The 24,650-nt window shown below is 41.3% G+C and overlaps 1 protein-coding gene across 2 annotated transcripts in view; it reads right to left on the reverse strand.

Annotated features, from left to right (window-relative positions):
- LOC109867458 (cytoskeleton-associated protein 5-A) overlaps positions 1–18,814 on the reverse strand; it is a 36,527-nt gene extending 17,713 nt beyond the window's left edge. The window contains exons 1-25 of one of the 2 annotated variants that reach the window (XM_031801231.1): positions 18,684–18,814; positions 17,203–17,299; positions 16,447–16,640; positions 15,535–15,741; positions 15,225–15,396; positions 14,957–15,089; positions 14,397–14,497; positions 14,136–14,249; positions 13,908–14,012; positions 13,712–13,801; positions 13,135–13,299; positions 12,754–12,882; positions 9,484–9,648; positions 8,955–9,053; positions 8,606–8,716; positions 7,622–7,714; positions 7,218–7,403; positions 6,135–6,229; positions 5,784–5,967; positions 2,906–3,048; positions 2,533–2,707; positions 2,245–2,358; positions 1,900–2,028; positions 1,495–1,689; positions 767–899 (exon numbers count right to left, since the gene is read on the reverse strand). In XM_031801231.1, coding sequence (XP_031657091.1) covers positions 767–899; positions 1,495–1,689; positions 1,900–2,028; positions 2,245–2,358; positions 2,533–2,707; positions 2,906–3,048; positions 5,784–5,967; positions 6,135–6,229; positions 7,218–7,403; positions 7,622–7,714; positions 8,606–8,716; positions 8,955–9,053; positions 9,484–9,648; positions 12,754–12,882; positions 13,135–13,299; positions 13,712–13,801; positions 13,908–14,012; positions 14,136–14,249; positions 14,397–14,497; positions 14,957–15,089; positions 15,225–15,396; positions 15,535–15,741; positions 16,447–16,640; positions 17,203–17,259 — 3,289 coding nt within the window. In that variant the 5' untranslated portion in view covers positions 17,260–17,299; positions 18,684–18,814. The remainder of the gene's footprint in view (positions 1–766; positions 900–1,494; positions 1,690–1,899; positions 2,029–2,244; positions 2,359–2,532; positions 2,708–2,905; positions 3,049–5,783; positions 5,968–6,134; positions 6,230–7,217; positions 7,404–7,621; positions 7,715–8,605; positions 8,717–8,954; positions 9,054–9,483; positions 9,649–12,753; positions 12,883–13,134; positions 13,300–13,711; positions 13,802–13,907; positions 14,013–14,135; positions 14,250–14,396; positions 14,498–14,956; positions 15,090–15,224; positions 15,397–15,534; positions 15,742–16,446; positions 16,641–17,202; positions 17,300–18,683) is intronic. The other variant, XM_020456631.2, reaches the window with a different exon arrangement.
- Between the last annotated feature and the right edge of the window lie 5,836 nt (positions 18,815–24,650).

Genomic DNA, 24,650 nt, shown 5'->3' on the forward strand with positions numbered 1-24,650 from the left:
TCCACACTAATATATATACATAAATAAAACAGACATCTTACAAGACAGGTTATGAGTTCAAGGGAGCTAGGCGGTGTCAGAGGAAAGCCCCAAGAAATTGTCAACGACTACAGCCACCCAAGTCATACACTGTCCTCTCTGCCACGGCACGGCAAGCTGTACAGGAGCGCCAAGTCTGGGACTAAAAAGCTCCTGAACAGCTTCCACTCCCAAGCCATAAGACTGTTGAAAAGTTTATCAAATGGCCACCCAGACTATTTGCATTGCTCCTCCACCCCACCTTTTCTTGGCACTGGCTCTATGCACACTCACTGGACTCTAACACACACACACTACAACACGCACACATTCGTTCAAAATGTCCTTGTTTTTGAAAGAAAAGCAAATTTTTTTGTTCATTAAAATAACATCAAATTGATCAGAAATGCAGTATAGACATTGTTAAAGTACTAAATGACTATCATAGCTGGCAGATTAAACCTTTTCTTTTCATGGAATATCTACATAGGTGTACAGAGGCCCATTATCAGCAACCATCACTCCTATGTTCCAATGGCACTTTGTGTTAGCTAATCCAAGTTTACCCCCCCATAAGAAATGTACTGGTGGTTGACATTGTGTCGCAAGTGACACCTTATTCCCTACACAGTGCACTACTTTTGATCAGAGCTCTATGGACCCTGGTCAAAAGTAGTGCACTTAATAGGGTGCAATTGGGGATGAACTCTCATCCATCATTCAGACAGTAACGGAGAGGCAAGCCAACCTGACTTTGAAGCGGGGGCGCCGCCGCTGCTAGACTTGGCTGCGCCAGCTTTGCCAGGTGGTGGAGCAGGCTTGGCTGGCATCACTGCCCGGGCCTTCTCTAGCAGGGCAGACACTGGCTCCTTGGAGGCCGGCTGCAGGGAGAGGAAGACATGGACACACAGAGTCAGATGACAGAACAACAATACCCCAGCCCATTGTCTTCCGAGTCACTACGCAATAACAATACCCCAGCCCATTGTCTTCCGAGTCACTACCCAATAACAATACCCCAGCCCATTGTCTTCCGAGTCACTACCCAATAACAATACCCCAGCCCATTGTCTTCCGAGTCACTACCCAATAACAATACCCCAGCCCATTGTCTTCCGAGTCACTACCCAATAACAATACCCCATCCCATTGTGTTCACACAGATGGCGTCATTCTAACGCGAGTGTTGCCATGAACCACTGCACTATGTGAACTAAGACAATGTACTCTAGCCTCAAAATCCAGACTGAATTCAGCTCGGTTTTCCTCTATGTATTAGTAATTCAAATGATGCTCTACCATCTACTGTAATTAAACTGTTTTCAAAAGCTATCCAATGAACTTGCACCTCACCCATCTCTGGTAGATATATTTTAGCCAAGTTCTCTTTAATTTTGCCTGTCCTAGTCATCTCTTCCATCCATAACCCTCCTTGAGTTAACGTGTCTAAGTCATCTCCTCCATGGCATAATATACCTTCAGTTTGCCAGTGGCCTTCAACATCTTCTCATAGCCCAGGTGCATCATGAAGGTGGGCAGGGCGTCCTGGGCCTTCTTCCTCACATCTCCGTTGCGGTCCTCCAGACAAATGAACAGGTAGGGCACACACAGCATCAGGTCGGAGGGCACCGTACGCATGGTGGGGAGCTTCTCTGCCAGCCAGCCCAGCACCTGGGGAGATGGGGGTTACATGGGTTTTTCTCAAACATGGTTGGAGGTATTATGTTTCCCCTTCTTTTAACAGTCCAAATGCCCCCAATGAATCCACACAATACCCATGACACAGCCATCTAACCACATTGTCAGTACACATTACGCCAGCTACAAGAGGTAGGCTTTAACAGAGATTCTAAGAGTTGACCTGAAGGGCTGTGTTTGTACCTCCTGCCTGAGGAAAGGGTTCTCCCTCTTGAGCTCTTCAGAAAGGTCCTCTCCCTCCAGCCAGTCCTTCATGCCGGTCTGTTCTACCCAGGCCTGCAGGGTTGTCATGGCAGCAGCACGCACATTGGTCTACAGGGGAGGAGGGGACACAGAGCGCCAACGCCATTATTCCCTCAATCCAATACAGAGTGCGACAAGTGATTCTGACAACTCTACACTAGTCTATCAATGGTATGAGATTATTATGCGTGTAATATGTATGCACTATATAATACTCTCTATCACATTAATCCTAATGTCTACCTATGCCTTTGTGCAGGTATTTTAGAGTATGATAGTCTTTACCTTACTGTCTCCCAGTACAGTGATGATGGGCATGCCCAGGCTCTTAACATGTTGTTTCAGAGCTGGGCCCATCGCTACGGCTATTTGTTGAAGAATAGTCAGGGTTTGCTGGCACTGGGGAGAGACATAATTCAGTGTTAGAAGTACCTACAATATGGCAAGACATCTATAAATGATGTTTGCACTGATACTCCCAATATCCTGGAGAAAAACAGATCGCTTAGGATCTCTAAAACGTAGATTCTTTTTAATGTCATGGTATCTGTCAGAGCAGAGTCCATTTCTTACCAGGATCTTGTTGGAGTCGTTGAGTCGGCCCTTCAGTGCCATGGGCAGCTCTCCTATACTGGGCTGGATGAACTTGGCCTCAGAGATGACCGCTGCCACCTCATCCAGACCTTCCTTACGGATCTTCCAGTTCTTATCAGCCATCTTATCCACCATGTCTTGTGTGATCTTATCACTGACAGGAGATGAAGAAAATAGATTCATAAGGTGAAATGGCTAAACCATTTAACATCAAAACCAAAATAGTCCAAGTACTATAGGGCTTTTCACACTGAGCCAGATGAGCCAAACCAATCTAAGCAGGACCACCATACTTGTTGAAAATGTGGAACAGTGCTGAGAAGGAGCGGTGAGGTAGTGTGTGAATTCAAACCTGACGTCAGATCTAGGTAGCAGATCCATGATGTCAGGTGCTCCTCCTCCATCCTCCTCTTGTTCGTCTGCCTCCTCACCGTCCTCCTCTGCTCCTCCTTTCTTGGTTCCTCTGAACGCAGCCGGAGGAGACTGGCCTTGCATCTGAAGAGGCAAAAGCAGCAATCTCAGTCACATTGGAAAATATATACCTGTGCATATAAACATATCTTATATGCCTTCCTGACATAAATCTTATGTTAATCTCAGTTAAACCATAAAGAAAATATTGCGTAATTTGGTCCGATCATCAATTAGGTTTGGGGGGGGGGGGGGATTAGAAATTTTGATTTCTGGTCTTGCGAAGTCTCCACTAGGGGTGCAAATTTCAGTCAATTTTGCTGCCGACTAACCGACCCTCAACAAACGGTTACATTTTTTTTTTAAATAAGTAAAATGACGTGACCAACAGAAAATAATATCAGAGATCTACAAACACAAGATGTTTATGTTTCCACCCGAACAATGGCAAGGTGGGATGGCAGGTGACATAGAAATCGCACTTTGGCAAGAATGAAAGCTCTCGCTTCGCTTCTTCCTCCCTGATACATACAAGCATACAAGGACTGGATATTTTTCATGAATAGCAAGTCTATCGTCTTACAGTCAAAAAAGCTATAGCCTATTAATGAACAAGCAACTGCTGTAATGAAGCAGCTAATGAATAGAATTCACAGAAAACAGTTATTTCACGGAAAACACAGTTCTAAATTACACACCTAACGGCGAGCAGTTTCATGTGAGAGACGGAAATCTCCATTAGAAACGTAGAAAAGGGGGGAATCTAATAGCAACTAGTATAATGGGTTGCTAAAATGACTAGGATTGTGCCTTTGGCTTCTGGACAACAAATGTAAGTGAATATGAAATCCAATAGAACCGGAGAGAAATGCTGGTTAAAAACTTAAGGCTAGGGGGCAGTATTCGGAAGTTCAGATGACTCACATGCCCAAAGTAAACTGCCTGTTACTCAGGGCCAGAAGCTGGGATAGGAATATAATTGGTAGCATTGGATAGAAAACTCTGAAGTTTCTAAAACTGTTAAATTAATGTCTGTGAGTATAACAGAACTGATATGGCAGGCGAAAACCCAGATTTCTTGTTTTTTCCAATTGCTTGTCATTCCAATGCTTGTCTATTGCAGTTCCTATGGCTTCCACTAGATGTCAACAGTCTTTAGAAAGGGTTTCAGGCTTGTTTTTTGAAAAATTAGTAGTTGTAGTTTTTCAAGATGGCTCTCATTTGGACTGTAGTCTTGTGGATGAGGGCGCGCACTTCGTTATTTACCACCGGTATTGAGCATACTACATTCAGTCTTAAATTGTATTGTTTATTTACATATTAGGGTACCGGAGGATTGATTAGAAACGTTGTTTGACTTGTTTGGACGAAGTTTACCGGTAACTTCTTGGGATTCCTTTGTCGAACGAGTGGAACGACTGGAACACTGAATCAAACGCGCCAACTAAACTGACTTTTTTGGGATATAAAAGGACTTCATCGAACAAAACGACCATTTGTTGTGTAGCTGGGACCCTTGGGATTGCAGACAGAGGAAGATCTTCAAAGGTAAGTGATTTATTTTATCGCTATTTCAGATTTTTGTGACACCTCTGCTGGTTTGGAAAATGTTTTTAATGCTGGTATATGCAGAGCGCTGTCCTCAGATAATCACATGGTATGCTTACGCCGTAAAGCCTTTTTGAAATCTGACAAAGCGGTTGGATTAACAAGAAGTTACGCTTTTAAACAATGTACAACACTTGTATTTTCATGAGTGTTTAATATTATGATTTTTGTATTTTGAATTTCACACTCTGCAATTTCACCAGATGTTGTCGAGGTGTGGCTCTAGCATCCCACCCAGCCCAAAGAGGTTTTAATGGCATAAGGAAGTCTTTAGAAAATAACTGCCTGAAAGCTTCTATGGATGGATTTTCACAAGGCTATTTTACTTCAAAGTAAGACATCCAGCTCGCATTACACTACCCTGCCTCCAGTTCGCATTACACTACCCTGCCTCCAGCTCGCATTACACTACCCTGCCTCCAGCACGCATTGAAAAGTGGGTGATGTGCTGAGTCAACATTAAGCAGTCTATAGCCTATGCACCCTTAAGGCAAATGGGTATAAAAAAATAGGGGGTATCGTGGACACCAAAGTTAAAACACGCGAATGCATTTTTTGTTATTTGCTGCCAATGACTGGGCTTATAAAAGCAGGTTTCACTCCAGTAACCTACAGGCTTTTTAAGGAGCTACTCTCATGCTGACTGACAGGTGGTAGGCTATTCAGCTCCTCAAACTAGGGTCTGTATGCTGTGATAAATGAAATGCATGACGACTAACAAAAATACATACGTACCAATTTAATTCCACAAAATTATGAAAATAACCTATAGACCATTAAGCATGTATTTTCGGCAGCTAACCGATTAACATCACTCGTCTCCTCCCTTGCAAAATAAAACAGTCCCACCCCCCTGATAATTCCGTCTGTTTTTAACCAGGCTGGATATCCCCACCCCCAGTTGAACCACTGCCTTCGCAAAACCCGATTCGTCAAAATAACCAGTGACGAAAACACAAACACTGAACTAATTCTGCTCGTTATCTCATGCAGCCTAAAGCCTGATGACAGATCGACGGTACCAGAATGTTTAAATAGTCTGTTCACAAGAGATTCATCTTATGTAGACCGAACAGATCAAAGTTTAAATAAACCTCTAGCTACCAAAATTTCAAAGAGAGGCCAGTCATTAGGAAGAAGGAAAAAAAGACGTAAACAATATAGTATTTGATGTATTTCACTCAACATGCTGCTCACATGTTTTTTCCTACCTTTTCAAACTCATCATCTATCTGTTTCAGAAGGGCAGGTTTCTCATCCTCAAAGAACATGCGTAGAGGAGCTCCCATGTACAGGTACATGACTCCTAGGAGGGTGATGGCTGCGGTCCGCACCGCAGGGTTGGTCGCTCCCAACGCCGTCTTTACGTTGTTGATGAAACCCTTCACATTGATGCTGCAGGGGATACACATTATCATAAATGTTTATAACACAAAGCATTTTACCTGCAGACTTGTGTTACCACAATGGTGAATTAAAATATCTAAATCATAGGACAGCGAAGGCTTTGATACTGTTATTGGTAGATGAATACACCTCCAATAATGGAAAGCAAGACTAACCCAGTAAATCCAAATTCCTTCATGGCGTTAGACAACCAGTTGAGGGTTTCAGCTTGATTTTTTGGATTCTTCTGCGCAAAAACCATGGAGACCACCTGAGGGATGAAGCACATTAGTGAACAACTACGCGATGTCCTTGAAAGTCCTGGGAACGTCCTAAAAAGGTCCTGAAATGGTCCTCAGTGAAGTCCTGGGAACATACAGGGAACTAGACAAAGGTCCCACAGAGAATGTTCCCTTAGGACCATCAGGCGACATTCTTAGAGAAAGTGGAATCATATCTATAAACCAGTAATCCTCTTTCATGTTGTCTGCCTTGGACCCTATCCCAGTCAAATCATTACAGACCAGGCCAGGGACCGGTTGAAAAAAATAAAAAAAGGCCCATGACTGAAACTTAAGAGGATCTCAGTTTGATTGGTTGGGGCCAAGTTAAACTCTCTTTCATGTAAGAAAGTAATGACCATCATCATGCTTTTAGGGAAAAGCAGGGTTCTCCCCTCTTTAAAAAAATTCTAAAGCCAAAACTGCTTTCAAAAGTGTTCTCACAATTGCATTAAGAATTGTTGTGCACTGACTGCTTGTCAGAATACACGTTTCCCCTCTTATGGCTCCCGCGACTTGAACCCTGAGGAATATTTACCTTGCATAAAACACACCGCAACTAGCAGACTAGGTCATAGGTCAACTATGGGGCGGTCTGATTTAGTTTCATTAACACCGTTACATGGCAAAGATAGTAGCACTGGAAAGTTCTAATGTATCGGCTTTGAATGACTTGCTAGACACTGCAGTAGGCTAGACACTGCTGTCTGAGTTGAGCGCCACTGTGATGTCCATTATAGACCATTTAATGATATATATCAGAACGGCATCAACAATCCTGCATGTCAAGTTCAGTGCACACATTTTAACAGAAAAATGAAATATATATTTTGTAGAACAGACATATGACATACTAATCTCCAAACCAGTCCTGGGACCCCTGTGATATTTATCTTACTTGTGTTCTTAGTCTTGTTCTTTTCATTCAAAAACAGACTAACAGAACAGCAGTGTCATAAACAAATACTGACAACAAACCTGTTCAGCAGTCCAGGGGAGGGAACAGGCCTCAGCAGTAGCAGTCAGGCCCTCCTTAGCTTTACCCCCACACTTCACATCTCCTATTTTATCAACCAAGCCGTCCAGCACCACGAAGGCAGACGTCTTGGAGAAGGAGCCCTTCTGGGCTATCAGACCCACAATGTGGAGCTTCATCTGCATCACCTGAACAAACCCAAGAGCCAAAAGTCAGTTATGAAGACAGAGCCATGTGGGTGGATCCATCTAGTGAATACGTTTTCTTTCTACACGCATCCAAAATAATGACAGGAGCTAGACAAAAACAAGGTCCAATACCAAAAAAAGGGACTGTCCACTAAAATATATACTTGTTTGTGATACTTCCATTTTATCTGTAAGTGTTTAAAGTTGGTATACTGTACCTGGAAGTTAGTCTCTTTCCAGCCTGGTTTCTTGGCCAGCATCCTGACCAGAGCCTGACATGGCATCTCATTCTTGTCCATCTGCTCCACAGCCTGATGACGATCACATGAAAGAACATAGCATAAGATAACAGTAAATGACACCGCCACTTAAAGTATGTCTAGAGCAAAAAAAATATATATATATATATATATATATTTAAAAAAAAAAAAGGTTTATATGCCAGTTGTTGAGGGTAAAAATACATTGGAATTCAGATGACAATACCATTTTGTTGTATGGAGCATGTTCATGATATGAGCAAAAGCACCGAATTAAATAGAACACAAATGTATCTTATGAGTTACAGTCCATTTGGAAAGTATGACTTTATCCACATTTTGTTACGTTACAGCCTTATTCTAAAATGGACCAAATCGTTCCCCCAATCTACACACAATACCCCATAATGACAAAGCCAAAACTATTTGTACATTACTACTGTAACTACTGTACATAGCCCATCTATGATTTAGCGCAAACAACTACCTCTTCCCCTACTGCATTTATTTATTTTGCTCCTTTGCACCACATTATTTCTATCTCTACTTTGCACATTCTTCCACTGCAAATCTACCATTCCAGTGTTTAACTTGCTATATTGTATTTACTTCACCACCATGGCCTTTTTTCCCCTTTACCTCCCTTATCTCACCGCATTTGCTCACATTGTAGACGTATTTTTCTACTGTATGTTGGTTTTACTCCATGTTTAACTGTGTGATGTATGTGTCGAACTGCGTTGCTTTAGCTTGGCCAGGTCACAATTGTAAATTAAACTTGCCTACCTGGTTAAATAAAGGTGAAATAAATCAATTGAATTCATTTTAGAATAAGGCTGTAACGTAACAAAATGTGGAAAAGGGGAAGAGGTCTGAATACTTTATGAATGCACTGTATGAGCAAAAAAAGAAGTCAAACTATACAAGGTCAAAACTAGTTACCTTCTGAAACTCCTCCATGCTGGCCAGTCTCTCCTTCCAGTTAGCAGAGTCCAGCAGCTGCATGCAGGAGGCAGGGAGCACCGCGGCCGACTTCTCCTCACATACCTCAATCTAGAGGACACAGACAGAAGAACGCACTCAAGTTAATGAAAATAGTAAAAACTCCCTAGAAAGAAGAAACCTAGAGAGGAACTGGGGTCAGAGGGCCAGAGCCAACCATAGAGACGACTGCTTCACTCATGTTGAAACAGATCACTAAAGCATCAAAACACAACTGAGTATTCCTACGGTGAAATGGCTGCACATTACAATCTGCGAAACAGCCGTGAAACGTTATGAGCCAACTTACCGATAGCTCTGTCTCTATGAATTCCTTTGTTTCAGGAACTTTCTTTCCTTTGGCACTCAGAGCAGAGGCAGATTTCCCTTTCTTAGGAGGTCCACCAGACTGCAAAAATGATGAAAAACACAAAAAAAGATAACTTTTTATTAAATTGTAGTTGGCCACCTAATCATTGCCCGAATCCCCAATTGGCATTCATCACTCCTCACCTCTCCACCATGATAGCTGATGTATGGTGAGCGTTCCAGCACAAAATGATTGCTGTGCATCACCCAACTGGTTGCTACACATTGGTGGTGGAAGTGGTGACTTTCCCCACTTTACTATGCAAAGTGCTTTGAGCACCTACTTGAGGTGGAAAGGCGCTATATAGATGCATTATTATTACTACTACTATGGTTCCTGTGTCTCATTAGGGGCAGTGTAGTGAGCCTGGTTAACAAAACTGGTAGCCTGGGATTCACTTTGTAATGTTGTCTCAGGCCGGAGTGGCTTTATATGCATTATAATTGTATAATCAATCACCCAATCACACCTTAGCTGCTGAGGCCTTCTTGGGTGGTCCAGAGGATCTAGCTGGATTCTCAGCAGGCGGTGCTACCTTTGCAGGCGGTGCTACCTTTGCAGCAGGTGCCTTCTTCTCCGCCCCTCCACCTCCTTTCTTTCCCAGCAGTTCCACTTTATCAGCACTTTCTTTAATCTGTTCATTAAGAGATGGAGGTCAGGTCATTTCATTTGTCGTCAACTCTTTAACGGCTAAACTTCAAAAGGGTACAACCTCACTCACTCATAATATAACCCTTATCCAATAAAGAATTCATCTACATTGACCTCAACTAGTCTGAAGGGGTAAACTAGTTTTTCACAGGATAAGCAACACAAGATAACATTAATAAGGATACTGATAAGGAATATACATATATATGAGAGAAAATGATAGACTGATACATCTTTTATATAGACTTGCCTAGGGCTGTGGCGGTCACAAAATTGTCTGCCGGTGACTGTCAAGCAAATAACTGTCGGTCTCACAGTAATTGACATAAACACATTTAGCATCTCCTGGCTTCCATACAATCCACTGATGCAGACCTTTCGATCATCTACATTTTAAATCCATTTAATATAGCCTACACCATCACAAATCCATTATTTATTTTAAGTCTAAAGAAACATGATATGAAGAAAATGTAGTCCATTTCAGAAGAACAGAATAGCATACTCTGAGTTGTCCTTATGTTAGGTCCTGATCTGGCTATGACAAATGGCTGTGAGCTGCACTAGTTCATTTAGCAGACAACATTTGCTTAGAATTCCGGGGCATTATTTTATGATTTGAAGAATACAACTGAACAAAGCTGAATTAAAATAGAAAGGATATGTTCTCCTAATGATTTGAGGGAGTAACACATGCGGCTATTCTGTGTTGAGCGGTTAACAAAAAAAAGGTGTACTCCTATAGGCTTAATTTAGAGTTAGTAATTTAACTTTAGTTCTACAAACGTTGGGCTATATGTTTTGATTTAATACATTTGTAATGATGACTTGAAAAGCCGCACTTCATCAGTCTCTTCACAATTTGACAAGCACTTGATAATGCCTCGAATTTCCCAACGGCATCCCTTTGTGTGGCCATAATGCACCCCCCCAAAAAAAACTTGATGGCAGGGATATCCTTGTCTCATCGAGCACTAGCGACCCCTGTGGCGGACCGGGCGCAGTGCACGCTAACCAGGTCGCCAGGTGCACGGTGTTTCCTCTGACACATTGGTGCGGCTGGCTTCCGGGTTGGATGCGCGCTGTGTTAAGAAGCAGTGCGGCTTGGTTGGGTTGTGTGGACGCATGGCTTTCGACCTTCGTCTCTCCCGAGCCCATACGGGAGTTGTAGTGATGAGACAAGATAGTAACTACTAACAATTGGATACCACGAAATTGTGTAGAAAAGGGGGTAAAATATATATTTTTTTAACTATTAGGCTATTTCATCACATTATAAGCACAGCAATGCGCACACGGCAGGAAGCTATAAAGGGTGAATGTTTCATTAGCGGGAAAACACCATTATCAAAAGTGACCTCAAAATGTGATTATACATGTAATGCTTTTATTATTAAAGGGGCATTTTTATGGGGAAAATTATCTTCCCCAAACGTGAAACTCACGGGCCGCTTATATGCCAGTTAGGCTCTCCTTGTAAAGCGGATTAATGTGCTTAATTCTATGTTATATTTGGCCACTTTGTGTTTTGATAAGGTTTGTAATCACAACTAAAGGACTATGGACTAAGCTACATGAGGTGTGCGACTGATTCGAAAAAGTTGCGCAAAAAAGGGCATTGTTTCTTATGCTTATGCATTCACAAGTGATAATATATCATTCACAAGTGATAATATATCATTCACAAGTGATAATATATCATTCACAAGTGATAATATATCATTCACAAGTGATAATATATCATTCACAAGTGATAATATATCATTCACAAGTGATAATATATCATTCACAAGTGATAATATATCATTCACAAGTGATAATATATCATTCACAAGTGATAATATATCATTCACAAGTGATAATATATCATTCACAAGTGATAATATATCATTCACAAGTGATAATATATCATTCACAAGTGATAATATATCATTCACAAGTGATAATATATCATTCACAAGTGATAATATATCATTCACAAGTGATAATATATCATTCACAAGTGATAATATATCATTCACAAGTGATAGGCTAATACTGTCACCCATTAGACTATTCTTGATTTAATCTTGTCAGGTTCTAATTTCATAGTGACACTATGAAAGCTTAACCAAGTTTATTCTTCCCAGAGGATCAATAAAGCTGCATTAGACAAAAACCTTTTCACACAAGCACTGATATTTAACCCTTCCTCCTAGGCCGAGTCTCCTCCTACACATCTGTACAAACATTGTATCTTTACTGCAAGGCAGGACACTAAGTGATACTTTTATTTCTCCCTTAACGTGACCTGACCTAGACCCCCTTCATCATTAATCCATGGCTCTCCCCCCTTATCAATGCCTGCCACATGTGATCAGTTTCCCTGCACTCAGTACATTCCAAGCTTAGTTGCACCCACTATATACCTTCCTCCTACAGATAACCATTAACTTCTGGTGTAGACTCTCTAAACCATAGCACTCAATATTTCAATAGGATACCTGATAATTAACCTTATCCCAAGTTTAGGAGTTTAGCACCCAGAATCCATCAACATAGAAGTGTGACGTTTGGATTTAGACGGGTGCATGACAATGGTCCAGTCTCCAAACAGGGGTAGCGGGAAAAAATAATGTCATCTATACACTTAAATAGTGAATGGAGGACACTTTTCCTGTGGTTAATTGTCATGCCAGCCAGGTAGGTTATACTCCTGTTATAAAGAGAAGCAATGTGCTTAATATTGGGAAAGTTGAGAAATAAATACAGTACTCCTAGCCTATAGAAAGCTGATGGATCCTCTTTTTAATAGAGGCCATCACTCTGTTCTCACACAATTGCATAGCCTATAGAAATGTTGCACAACATGAACTCATGGGCTCTCATGAAGTGTTAGATTTTCAAACACATTTGCATTGATGTCAGAGTGATTAGAGGGACAATAGAGTGCTGAGTACCAGGCAGTTAGCAAGTTTGGTTGGCTACTAATCATCAGCAGCATTACTACTTGGAGAATCATCATTACCGTGACTAAACAGTGACGTGGAATTTGACTGCCTTCATGACCCGTGACCGCCGGTGTGGAGGTAATACGTCATCGCCTCACCTTATCAAGCTTGAGTTTATCCAGATCAGCCAGGAATGGGTTGACAGCCTTCTCACCCACCACCTTCATGGCTGTACCCAAAGCTTCATACGCAGCATCTCTCACCTCTGGGGCCGAATCATTCACTTGCTGAGAGGGTTAATCAAGAGATCAGGAGTAGGAGCATTACTCCACACACTCAATCACAAATTGGCGGACAGAGCATAATTTGAACAGAGGGCCAATTTCCCAGAAACAGATAAAGGCTAGTCCTAGACTAAAAAGCATTTACAATGTTAGAGTCTTGACTAAGCATGCATTTTAGTCCAGGACAACACTTAATCTGTGTCTGGGAAACCAGCCCTGAATTTGCCTGCTTAGAAATAGGAAATGTTCAGATACCTTGAGAAATGCAGGGCAGAAAGCTTTGAGCATGCTCTTTGGCAATGTGGCTTGGGTACAGTGGCGGAAGCTTCTGGCCAGGAACAGAGAGGCCTGTTGTTTGATGGAAGGGTTCTTATTGTCCATCACCCCCAATACATCCTCACTGATATTCTGGAGAGTTGTCTGAAAAACATGGATAGCATTGTGTCAAAAACAAGACATTGAGGGCCTCCCGAGTGGCGCAGCAATCTAAGGCAGTGCTAGCGGAGTCACTACAGATTTGGCTTCAATCCCGAGCTGTGTCGCAGCCGGGAGACCCATGAGGCTGCGTATAATTGGCACAGCATCGTCAGGGTTAGGGAAGGGTTTGGCTGTCCGGGATATCCCACTGCGCGCTAGAGACTCATGTGGCGGGCCGGGAGCATGCACTGACACGGTCGCCAGTTGTACGGTGTTTCCTCCGACACATTGGTGCGGCTGGCTTCTGGGTTAATCAAGAAATTGAGGAACTAATCGAATTAACAACCCAAATAACACTAACAGTAATCCAAATGCAATCTATACGCATCTACACTGGATGAAACAGTATACTCACAGTAAGGAAGACTGCATCAATAGCCTCTTGCAAGGCCTGGACCACTTGAGGTTTCTTCTCTTTAAACTTTTCTAAAATTGTTGGCACCACCTTGAAAACATTGCGCATAACATATAAGTACTAATGTTTAGTCAGAAATCAAGATGTATAAAGAGACGTTCCCTCTGCCATGAGGATAGCTAGCTAGTTAACTTACATGTCCTGCATATGTTCCAAACTTCTTCCGGAGCCCAGCAGCTAGTCCAGCCAAACATTTGGCTGCCAAGGTCACCAACATAACATTTGCATCTTTCCCAATAACCTGGAAAACAAGACAGAGTTGTTCAGTAGATTTCTCATTGTCGACCGACCTACTTCCTTGAGACACATTCCATTTCCCAGGATCCCTGGCATCTCCATTAAGCAGATATGCATGTTACTGTACCTTTTTTAGTGCTCTGACCAAGTCCCCATAGTCACCGTTCTCCAATTTAGGGTTTTTAGCCAAGGTCTCCAATGCTTCTAAGGCCTCTTTCCTCTCCTGCCATTTTTTGGCCTCCTATGGTCAGAAAAAAAATCTGTTAGCTGTTATAAGAACCAAATTGCAGTGAAACTCATCATATAAAATAATTTTGAAACATTCAGCATTACATCACATCCAAAGATCCAATAGGGCCTTTCCTAAAACACAGGGGCCCAAACTTACAATTTTGTCATAGAAGTCTTTAGGTAGTTTTGAGAGGATCTCCACTGGTTCCAGCAGCTCATAAGGATCAACTTGAGGTGCAGGTTCGTCATCGTCATCTCCTGAAAGAGTTTACAGACTGAGACCATCTGATATTGTAGTCCTAGACCCATCTCATTAGTAAGAGTAGTGAAGAAGAACAAAAGACAATGGGGGATATATTGGAGACGGTTTGATGTCGACGCTTCAGCAAAAAGGCCATTCTCAAAACCAGTTTCCATCATACGTCAATCTTCTTGTCTGTCAACAACACCTGGGCATTTAAAGTTCACTTTCACAAAGATATAAAGCATTGCACAAATTCACTCTCAAACGCCATTGATGAAGAACAATTGTTCCACAAATGGAATTAAGCAGCAGGGGGTAAAAAGCAGCCTAGTCACAGATCTGACTGTGCCATCTAGCCAACATGTCCGTAAAGAGTGGGCAATATAGCACAAACACACCGCCACCCAGGCTAGGAAAAGGGGGGGATAAAAAGCTTAAATGCGAACATCAAAACTATTTATGAGAAAGCCTACCGTCTGCCTCGTCTCCTCCAGCCGCCTGCTGCTGTTCAAACTTGGCCTTGAGGGCCTGCTGAGAGCGGAGGAAGCGACTCTGTTTAGGGGCCGTTGTTGGCAGCTTCACCCACTCCTCTTCCAGCTCTTTCAACTGTGGAAGAAAGAGGAAGATACCCAACTGTTAGACATCCCATTCATCGGTTGATCCGGCATTTAGGGAGACCCATACTGCGTTTTGAGAAGGCAGAGAGGATGTGTATGAAAGTGTTCAAAAGTGTCATCACACCTGAACAGAGTTGATGCCCTGGAGAGGAGGTCGCAGAGCATCCCGGATCCATTTATAGATCTCTACTGAGAGTAGTTTGGCCTCATCTCGGACTGCCTTTTCTCTCGACTCAAACTGTTTGGGCAAAACTTTCACCACTGGCTTCAGGGTAATAATCTTGGAGCCAAATTCACTGGAAATAAAAAGAAAAAAAATCATGTTACATTTCAGAATGTAGGCCTATGTATGTAATGAAAATAGCAATGGTAAAAAAAAGAGAATTCATTGGTTGGAGAAATCTCTAGGAAAACTAAGAAATTGAACAACTCACCTAAGTGCCTTCCTTAAAGTTTCAATACAGGTGACAACAATCTTAGGGTTTTTGTTATCGAGGCCTTTGATGAGCTCGTCCTGAACCACCTCAGCCCTCTCGATCTCTATGTACATGAGGCAGATGTCGGAGCCCAGCTCTTTGGCCCTGGCTTTAGGCTGGTTAAACACTTTACTGACCACTCCAGACACCACCTCTCCTGATGTTCTGGAACACAAGCACAATACAGAGAAGAATACTTAGCCAACCATTAAAATACAAGCCGTTGAAATGATGTAAAAGGTGGGATACATACTGTGGAGTGTACATCATATAACAAGGGTTTGTGGAAACAATATTTGATATTAGATACCATTGTAGAATGCAAGTGATTGTTTTTGTATAATATAATACCATGTTGTTCATAACCAGAAGCTGTCCAGGGGGTGTAAGAGGTCATCTGGAAATACCACCTTTTAGCTAAACTCAGTATCTACCAGTCATTCAATAGTGTAATCCTTGCCCAATAGGCTGCACACAATAGACGGCTATGATGTCAGACTGACTAACGCCATAAATAAATATCAGACAGGCATCACATTTCTCCTGACTGTGTTGCAGCTTACTGGAGCTTTCCACAACAAGCCCATATTCACACAGAGAGCAGTACCTATACCACAAACAGAAAGCTTTCACTGGGAGACTGTTGTTATATTCACCCAAATAATTACGATGAGTCATGTATTATAATTCTATGAAATCACCTAACCTGTAGACCCAGGTTATACGTTAGGCCTATTAATTAATTCTTTAAACAGTGTTTACATCAGGAGATATTCAAGTAGCCTGAAGACTGAAAACAAGTTAGGTATTACTTATTTTTACACAGTACAGTCTGTGTAGTCAGATGACAGATGTATGTTTAATACTTACTTGCCAGCCAAATGAGCATTCTCAACATAAGCAAGTGCTGCCTCGAGACCCTTGAGCTGGGCCACAGCATTTGAGTCTGTCACAAACTTCTTAAGCAGGCCCAGGTATTTGCCCCATTCTGGGCTCTTCTCGTCCTCTATACGCTGGAAGAGCTTCAGGGCTTCTTCATAGCCATTTAGTCTGGCCTTCCATACCTTGGTTGGGATGAAGCAGGAGAATAGTGAGCATTGTGAGGAGAGGGAGTCAAGGTCATTTTGAGTTTATAACTAAGGGATAGGGTGATGTGATCCAGATTCTAGTTGGAATGGCAGGGTAGAGAAACAAATTTTAAAAAATGGGCCTTCTTTGGATGTTATATTAGGCTGTTGATTGGCCTAGCATATAATCCATTGTGATTGAAGCAGTCAGTAAGGGGTTTCGATCAATTGAGAGAAACTCTGAAGAGGGATTAGAAACTATAAATCATAAGCGTTACTGGGTTTTAAGTTATCCTTTTGGAAGAAGCCAATAAACCTTCTCCAGACTAGCTCTATGCTGCTGGAAATCCAGTTTTCCCCACATGTTTTGTGGGGGAAAAAACATGTTCAATAAAAGCTGCCCTATAAATGATTTTACAATAAGAATACTGAGTGTGCTATTGGATAACATTTTATGAAACAAAACCACAGCTGCTGAAATGCATCCAGCAAGGATTCAACACTGAGGAAAGTCAGGTTTGTTTTATAGTGTGTGTGTGTGTGTTTAAGGGGTAATCACCTTGTGTTCACACTTCTGGTCGATGGGCAACTTCATCCACTCACTGTCGTCACCCATGATGACCTCTGTGTGTTTGCCTTAGGCCTTACAAATTCAACTGTAATGGAAATATGAAAACAAAAGTGAGTCACCATTTTTTATGTGACATCTATTTTAAGTAGGAATGAGTGCTGGTATGTCAATAGTGCAGTCATTTCCATAGTTATCATACCAATGTGAAATTAGAAAACATGAAGCAATGTATTCATGAAAGCATCAGTATGATACTCTGGCCTACACCAATAGCACTTGTGTACAAAGTGCAGACATAATTCAGTAGAATTAGCTTGCCATTAGCTTGCCTAACGCAATGTCTGAGCAGAGATCTAAAGACAAAACGTAGCCATTACAATACCCCGCTAGTTGTGGTTAAAATGGCTGTGCTACAGCTCTATTTGAAAGGACAAACCATGCGATACTCCCCTAATGCATTCTCAGGAGAGAGGCTGCCTTGTCAGATTTCATATTGATCCATGCAGTTTGGGGTAAACAGCTTTAACACATGAAGTGCATATTTCGTCAACAATATGTTAGTCATCTAACGTTAGTTATCTAACTAACGTTAGCTAGCCAAATTAGTTACTTGCAAACATAACCTATAGGGTTTTATTTGCAAATAGCTGAGCGATATGTAAAGATTTGCCAAAAAACATGGCAACAGAGTCTGGCAAGCTATGATATGGCAGGCTGGGGTGAGTTCAATATTTTGGCTGGGTACGGTTAGATGGCTTAGGTACACTCACTAACTAGTTAAGTTAGCTACATTAGTTAACTGCGAGTCTGCGACACTAGCAAACATCGATTGAACTAGTTAGCAAAGTAATGCCAAACATAGTGTGTTCAATGATAATACAATAAACACATGCATGGCATGTTGGAAAAGGCTCCATCTTCAACACAATCTCAATAGGTTAACTAACGTTAGGCTAATGATAAACATTCCTGACAAAACCTCGCCCGCATCTTCGGGTAACAAATAACGATATATATATACACACTTCAGAATCAAGGAGCACAGTTAAGCATCAATGCACAGATAGTTAGCTAACTAACGATGCTAAGCTAAGACTGTTCTAGCAAACGTCAGCTGACAACATCAACTGAAGCTAGCTAATAATGGTTAGCAACAGTAGCTAGCAACTTAGCTAGATGCGCCTGTCAACACGCCCAAAACCCAACCAACCATCTGGACTATTTACAACGATACTTTCCCACCAACCAGTATAACGTGGAGTAAAATATAAGGCATGATGACATTGTATTAAGCTGGCATATGCACATAATAAGACTCTGTATTGTCTGCCACAAAGCTAATCCATCCGCGCACCACAGGGCCCAGAAATCGCAGAACAATAATGTCGAAGTCTGATGGAAAACGCGGGCTCGCCTCTCAGTATGTAATAGCTAACACGCAAAACAATGAATAAAGGCCTTTTGGTTACCTGGGGGTCTTTCTGGTAGGCAAAATAACGTTAGCTAGCTAACGTTATATAGATAGAGACGATATTTGATCATTACTCTCTGCGATATTTGAAACGCCTCCAAGGGCGGAGAGTCAGAGGGAGCTCCACAGAGAGGGGCACCGCCTCAAGCAGTCACCCTACGTCATTGCCAGTTAAACATTTAAACATGGCAACATTCAATCACAAGTATTCTGATGCCAATTCCTGCTCATAGAGCAAATTGCATATCTGCATATAGCACAAGGCATATGCATTAACATAATGTGAGCCCTGAAAATGTAAAGGTACAGACAGACAGCATGATCATGGTCTATTCTATTTCATCCCCAGTGCTTGAGGGTTAATGAATCAGTCCTCAAACTAATACCACTGTCTGCCCCGAGGTGAGCTTGGTGCTCTCTCTATTGTCTTCAGTCCACCCCTGTCCTTTCCTTTCTCTGCCTTGTCTGCCTTCTGCTGCTTGCCCTGGCCTTGATCTCTGCCTACAGTACATATATTTCACTCATTGACTAATGTATACAGCATAGACATAAACTATTTATATGGTATACTGTAACAGTATGCTGTGAGCTTGTACATGCACATTTCAGTTTGTGTACTTGCATGTTGGCGCATCTATGATAATACTGAGAGGACAATGGCTTTTCTTGCCTCCATGTTCTGATTTTGCCTCATTGTATGATTTCTAAAGACAAGGAATGCACACATGCATGTAGTTGTCAGAACAGCAGGAACCAAATGGATGGATGGACTTCTGGAAACAGCGTACCCATCAAGTTCTGGATGCTCAGACAATGGAGAGAAATATTAATTATAATATATAATTATTTCTTTGTTTCTTTCTACTTGTGAGTTGTATTAGTTAGTACGTCAATGTAACGTTATTGATCTGTCAGTTTCCCAAGCTAATTCCCTACTTTTCACACTGACACAGTAATAAACAGCTATAACATTACAGGCTTCACTGTCATGCACAGTAGTGGTCTGCGCGGGACCAATAGCTTCATCCTGCTCCCGCCAGCACCACACCCTGTGGCAATATTTATTTACAGACACTGTAGTACACTACAGTCTAATCATATTTAAGTTAATTTCACATTCATGTTTACTGCCACGTGATTCTCCGGCCTATGTAGGCAGCCTACTCTATTTCAATGAGACCAGACATACTAGGCGCACCAGAACTCTCACGCCAAACTAGAAGAGGTAGGCTACTGAAGTTGAAGCAGCGAATTCTGAGTGTGCGAATAATGGGACAAATATGTGTTATTAATATAAAAAGTAGGCTAATGCATACAAAGCAGAACAAAGATGGTTTCAAAAGAATCTGTGGGATGACAAAAATAGCCAGGGAAGACCGGTCTGTGACAGAGGTGAGGTGAATTCTTGCAGATACAACACTTTATTCTCGCTGTCCTGCAAACACGGGACAAGCCAGCTGCTGTTTTAAGGCAGTCTGACAAACCTCTAAAGTTGATTTCAAAACTGTATCAAGAGTTGATAGAGGCTTTTCCCGATGACACAAAACATATCAAACAAAAATGTGAGGAAGACCTGGGAGACGCTATTGATGATGATGAATGGATACAGATATGTTAGACTGCCCAGTCGTGTTCATATCATCTTAGACATAAATTAAGACAGTTTAAGACCATCCAGAGAACACACTACTGTATATGCCAATGCAACTGAATATCATGCACTCCGAAATGGTATTATTCTGCTGGAGGTGTAAAAGAGAACATATTTGCATATGTTGTGATCTTGTGAAGGCTGGCTGAATTCTGGCAAAGAGTATGTTCTTTTATCTCAGCATGTCTACATATTCTCCCTTCTCCCTGTTTTTGTTTGCTTGGAAATGTTGATACTGGAGATTGTTATCAGAAGAAACTGTGTAACCTAGAATGTATAATGGCTAATAAAGGCATTGCCATTAACTGGAAGGTTGGTTATCCTTCCACAATGTATGGAAGAAATGTCAAGTTATGTACAGTATCACTAGATTTGTTTTAAGATTAAGGGTAAACTGTGCAACTTTCATAAGGTCTGGATGCCTTATATGGAACACTGTACGACAAAAGGAGACTGTATTGAAAACATGCCCTCTCATGCCCACAGATACCTATTTAGGCAATCCCTAGCTGCTGGGTTGCTCAGTCCTGCCCCTGGGGCTCTGCTGTACTGTTTTCACTCTGGCCTTGGCCTAACACACCTGAAACCAATAATAAATGTTTCACTAAGATCCTAAAGCTGAGTGGGGTGCGTTGGGTTGAGGTTCTGCAGGGCAGTGGACCCCTAGGGGCAGGACAGGGAGACCCAGCTATATTGTGTGCAAGTAAAAAGAGCTCTACAGTACTAATAGGCTTATGGTATAAATTATATGGAAGGTGTACTGTTTCTGTGTGTTAATGTGTAGGTGTATGTGTGTTTTCATTCAACTTTTGTTTTCCAAACCTTTCCCTTGAGACATAAAAAAAAGAGATGGGAAGGCAGTTGTGTTGGGGAGAGAGTTAAGTTAATGACTAGACTGGTGGGGGTCAGGTGTGTAGGCAGCTTGGGTTGGCTGGGTTGTCTTCCTGAAATTTGATATAGAGGATGTCCTTGTCCTTTATTTGTAGGAGTTGTTCATTTGTCAGGCTATTGGTTAAAGGTCCAACACAATATTGATTATTGAATGATCATGGATCAAGTTCATTCTTATCAATCACTTCAACATGTTTAATCATCTCTTACCTAGCTTGATGACTGTGGGCATTTTTGCTGGTATTTTTGCTGGCATTTTTGTTGTTCTAAATAGAGAAGTCTAGAAGGGCCAAGGGTCATATTAGATTGTGTAGAAATGTAGGAAATGTGCTTTAGATGCCCCCAAAAATGGGAGGACCCCCAGACACCCTGCCAAGTTATGTCCCTTTCTGCAAATAGCACTGCTGGGTGATTTAAAAAGTCATAGTCAATCGATCAATAATATAATAATACTCTCAGCAATAAAAATAAAAAAAGTACAATATGTAGAATCGATGTAAATAGAAACGTTCAGAACATTAGTGAAACAACACACCACAGTTAAAAAATATATGGATGGTGTTCAGAGATAGTGTCACGCCCTGACCTTAGTATTTTTTGTTTTCTTTATTGTTTTGGTTAGGTCAGGGTGTGACATGGGTGATGTATGTGTTTTTTGACTGTCTAGGGGTTTTGTAGGTTTATGGGGTTGTTTACCATCTAGGTGTTTATGTAGGTCTATGGTTGCCTAGATTGGTTCTCAATTAGAGGCAGCTGTTTATCGTTGTCTCTGATTGGGAACCATATTTAGGCAGCCACCTTCTTCTGGGTATTTCGTGGGTTATTGTTTATGTCTAGTTGCCTGTGTATACACATTTATATTATAGCGTTGCGTTCGTTTTGTTATTTTGTGTAGTTTGTGTAGTTTGTGTAGTGTCAGTCTTTATTAAAAGTAACATATCACGCTGCGCCTAGGTCTCCTCCGTACAACGAACGTGCCAGATAGATTGGAGGGGTTAAGTAGAGCTGGATGGGACTAAAAATAAACAAAAGATAACTATTGTAAAATATACTGGCCGGTTTCCACGTCCCCAGATAATCCACATAAAGTACAGTAATGTGTTAAATTAGAGGCACGTGTGAAAGTGAAACCATTGTTGAAATACTATGAAATACTAATATAATGGGAAAATTTGAATGAGAGATGGCTGATCTTGCCCTGTTGGAAGATTTAGCACAGGCTGCATTCCGCAGAGAGTGTGTTTTTAGAGACAGGTGGGATTTTTTTGCAGAAAGTACAGATTGGCTCATCAGATATACTGTAGTTTCCAAAAACCAATCACATAGGATCTTTGCGAGGATTTAAGATCTACTTTAGAAAAGCAAACACTTTCCGCTGCACATCAAAGTGCTATCCACCATAAGGTTTTTGGCAACGGGTACTTTTCAGTGGGAGCTTGGCGATCACCATCTCACATCCCTCAATAAGCCAATGTTTTGGGTGCAATCATCAGTAAGATGAACAGTAACATTCAATTTCCATATACCATCGTACAACAGGTTAAATTCAAGAGGGGTTTCTTTCCCATCAATGGGTTCCCAAATACGAACGGATTAATGGACGGAATCCACACAGCTATCCCAAACGACTTCAACTAACAGAAAAGGCTTCCACTCCTAAAGTGCAGGTGATGGGTTGGGTTGTGTGATTCCCAGAAAACGCTACTGAATGTGGTGGCTAGGTGGAACGTACTACTCGTTCATTCTGGAGAACAGCAATGTTGGCCTATCCTTAGTCAAAAAATCCTATAGCATTTGTGATTTTTCAAATAGAATCCCACAGGATTCTCACAATCCTATAAGATTTTGCAACACCTCAATCAGAATCCTATTGGAATCCTATGGGACTACTTTTTCCCTATTGATTAAGTGCTTGTAAGTAAGCATTTAACAGTAAATTGTATTTGGCGCATGTGACAAATAACATTTGATTTGATTTGATTGAAATTAAAACGTTTCATATTGGATCCTGTAGGATTCTCACAGTCCTATAGGATTTTGTGTCACCTGTATCAGAATCCTATTGGAATCCTATTAGACCCATTTTTTCCCTATTGGAAATAAAAAGTAATACTGTTGGACCCTATAGGATTCTAGCAATTCTATAGGATTTTGTAATCACCTCTATCAGAATCCTGTTGGAACGTTTTTTTTAATTACACCCATTCATTTATATTCTGAACAAACATGCAACAATTTCAAAGATGTTGCTGAGTTACAGTTCCTATAAGGAAATCAGTCAATTTAAATAAATTCACTAGGACCTAATCTGTGGATTTCACATGCCTGAGAATACAGATATGCATCTGTTGGTCACAGATACACTACATGACGAAAAGTATGTGAACACCTGCACATCTCATTCCAAAACCATGGGCATTAATATGGAGTTGGTCCCACCTTTGCTGCTTTACCAGCCTCTCACTGTCTCTCTAATAGCAGTACAATCTCCATAACTTCACTTAATAAATCAGTGAATACATTTCATAAGCATCACCCTCTAATTCAACCTTACAATACCAATGTTCCATAGGGATTTAATTAATGAAACCCAAAACTTCCGGTGCTGTTTCCTATGCGAACCTACCAAGGCTAACTCACAACATTAACATGAAAATGCAATGTCAGCTGTAAAATGTAAGTAGTAAATACATAAAAATATCTATATTTAACCTTAGAATTACAGACCCTGCAATTAGCATGAAAATGAATCCTGATCGTTTCAACTCTAACATCTCTCTTGATAAGTCCCCACCTGGCCGAAAGATGGTGCTATTATTCCTTTTACATCCTTTGTCATAATGGTGGTGTGAAGACATTCTAAACGGATGCTTCATAATGGTGGTGTGAAGACATTCTAAACGGATGCTTCATAATGGTGGTGTGAAGACGTTCTAAACAGATGCTTCATAATGGTGGTGTGAAGACATTCTAAACGGATGCTTCATAATGGTGGTGTGAAGACGTTCTAAACAGATGCTTCATAATGGTGGTGTGAAGACATTCTAAACGGATGCTTCATAATGGTGGTGTGAAGACGTTCTAAACGGATGCTTCATAATGGTGGTGTGAAGACGTTCTAAACAGATGCTTCATAATGGTGGTGTGAAGACATTCTAAACGGATGCTTCACATTTACAGCCACTGTGACATGTCTGGGTTTTCCCTGTTGCCTGTGGCTTAGCCTAGTTTACTAGCTTATTGATCTAGCCTACCTTCACCATGATCAGCTGACATAGCCCACCCCAGTAGTGGTTCGAGCAAATTATACTTTTAACAAACTCGCTTTCATCTGTGAAACTAGCTTGCTTAGCCTGCAATGTGTGATGATTAAGTGTTTTTTTTGCAGAAAATGTTGGCCAATGTTAAAAATATATAATTTTT

This window comes from Oncorhynchus kisutch, linkage group LG22 (assembly GCF_002021735.2).
Source record: "Oncorhynchus kisutch isolate 150728-3 linkage group LG22, Okis_V2, whole genome shotgun sequence".
NCBI classification, from domain to species: Eukaryota; Metazoa; Chordata; class Actinopteri; order Salmoniformes; family Salmonidae; genus Oncorhynchus; species Oncorhynchus kisutch.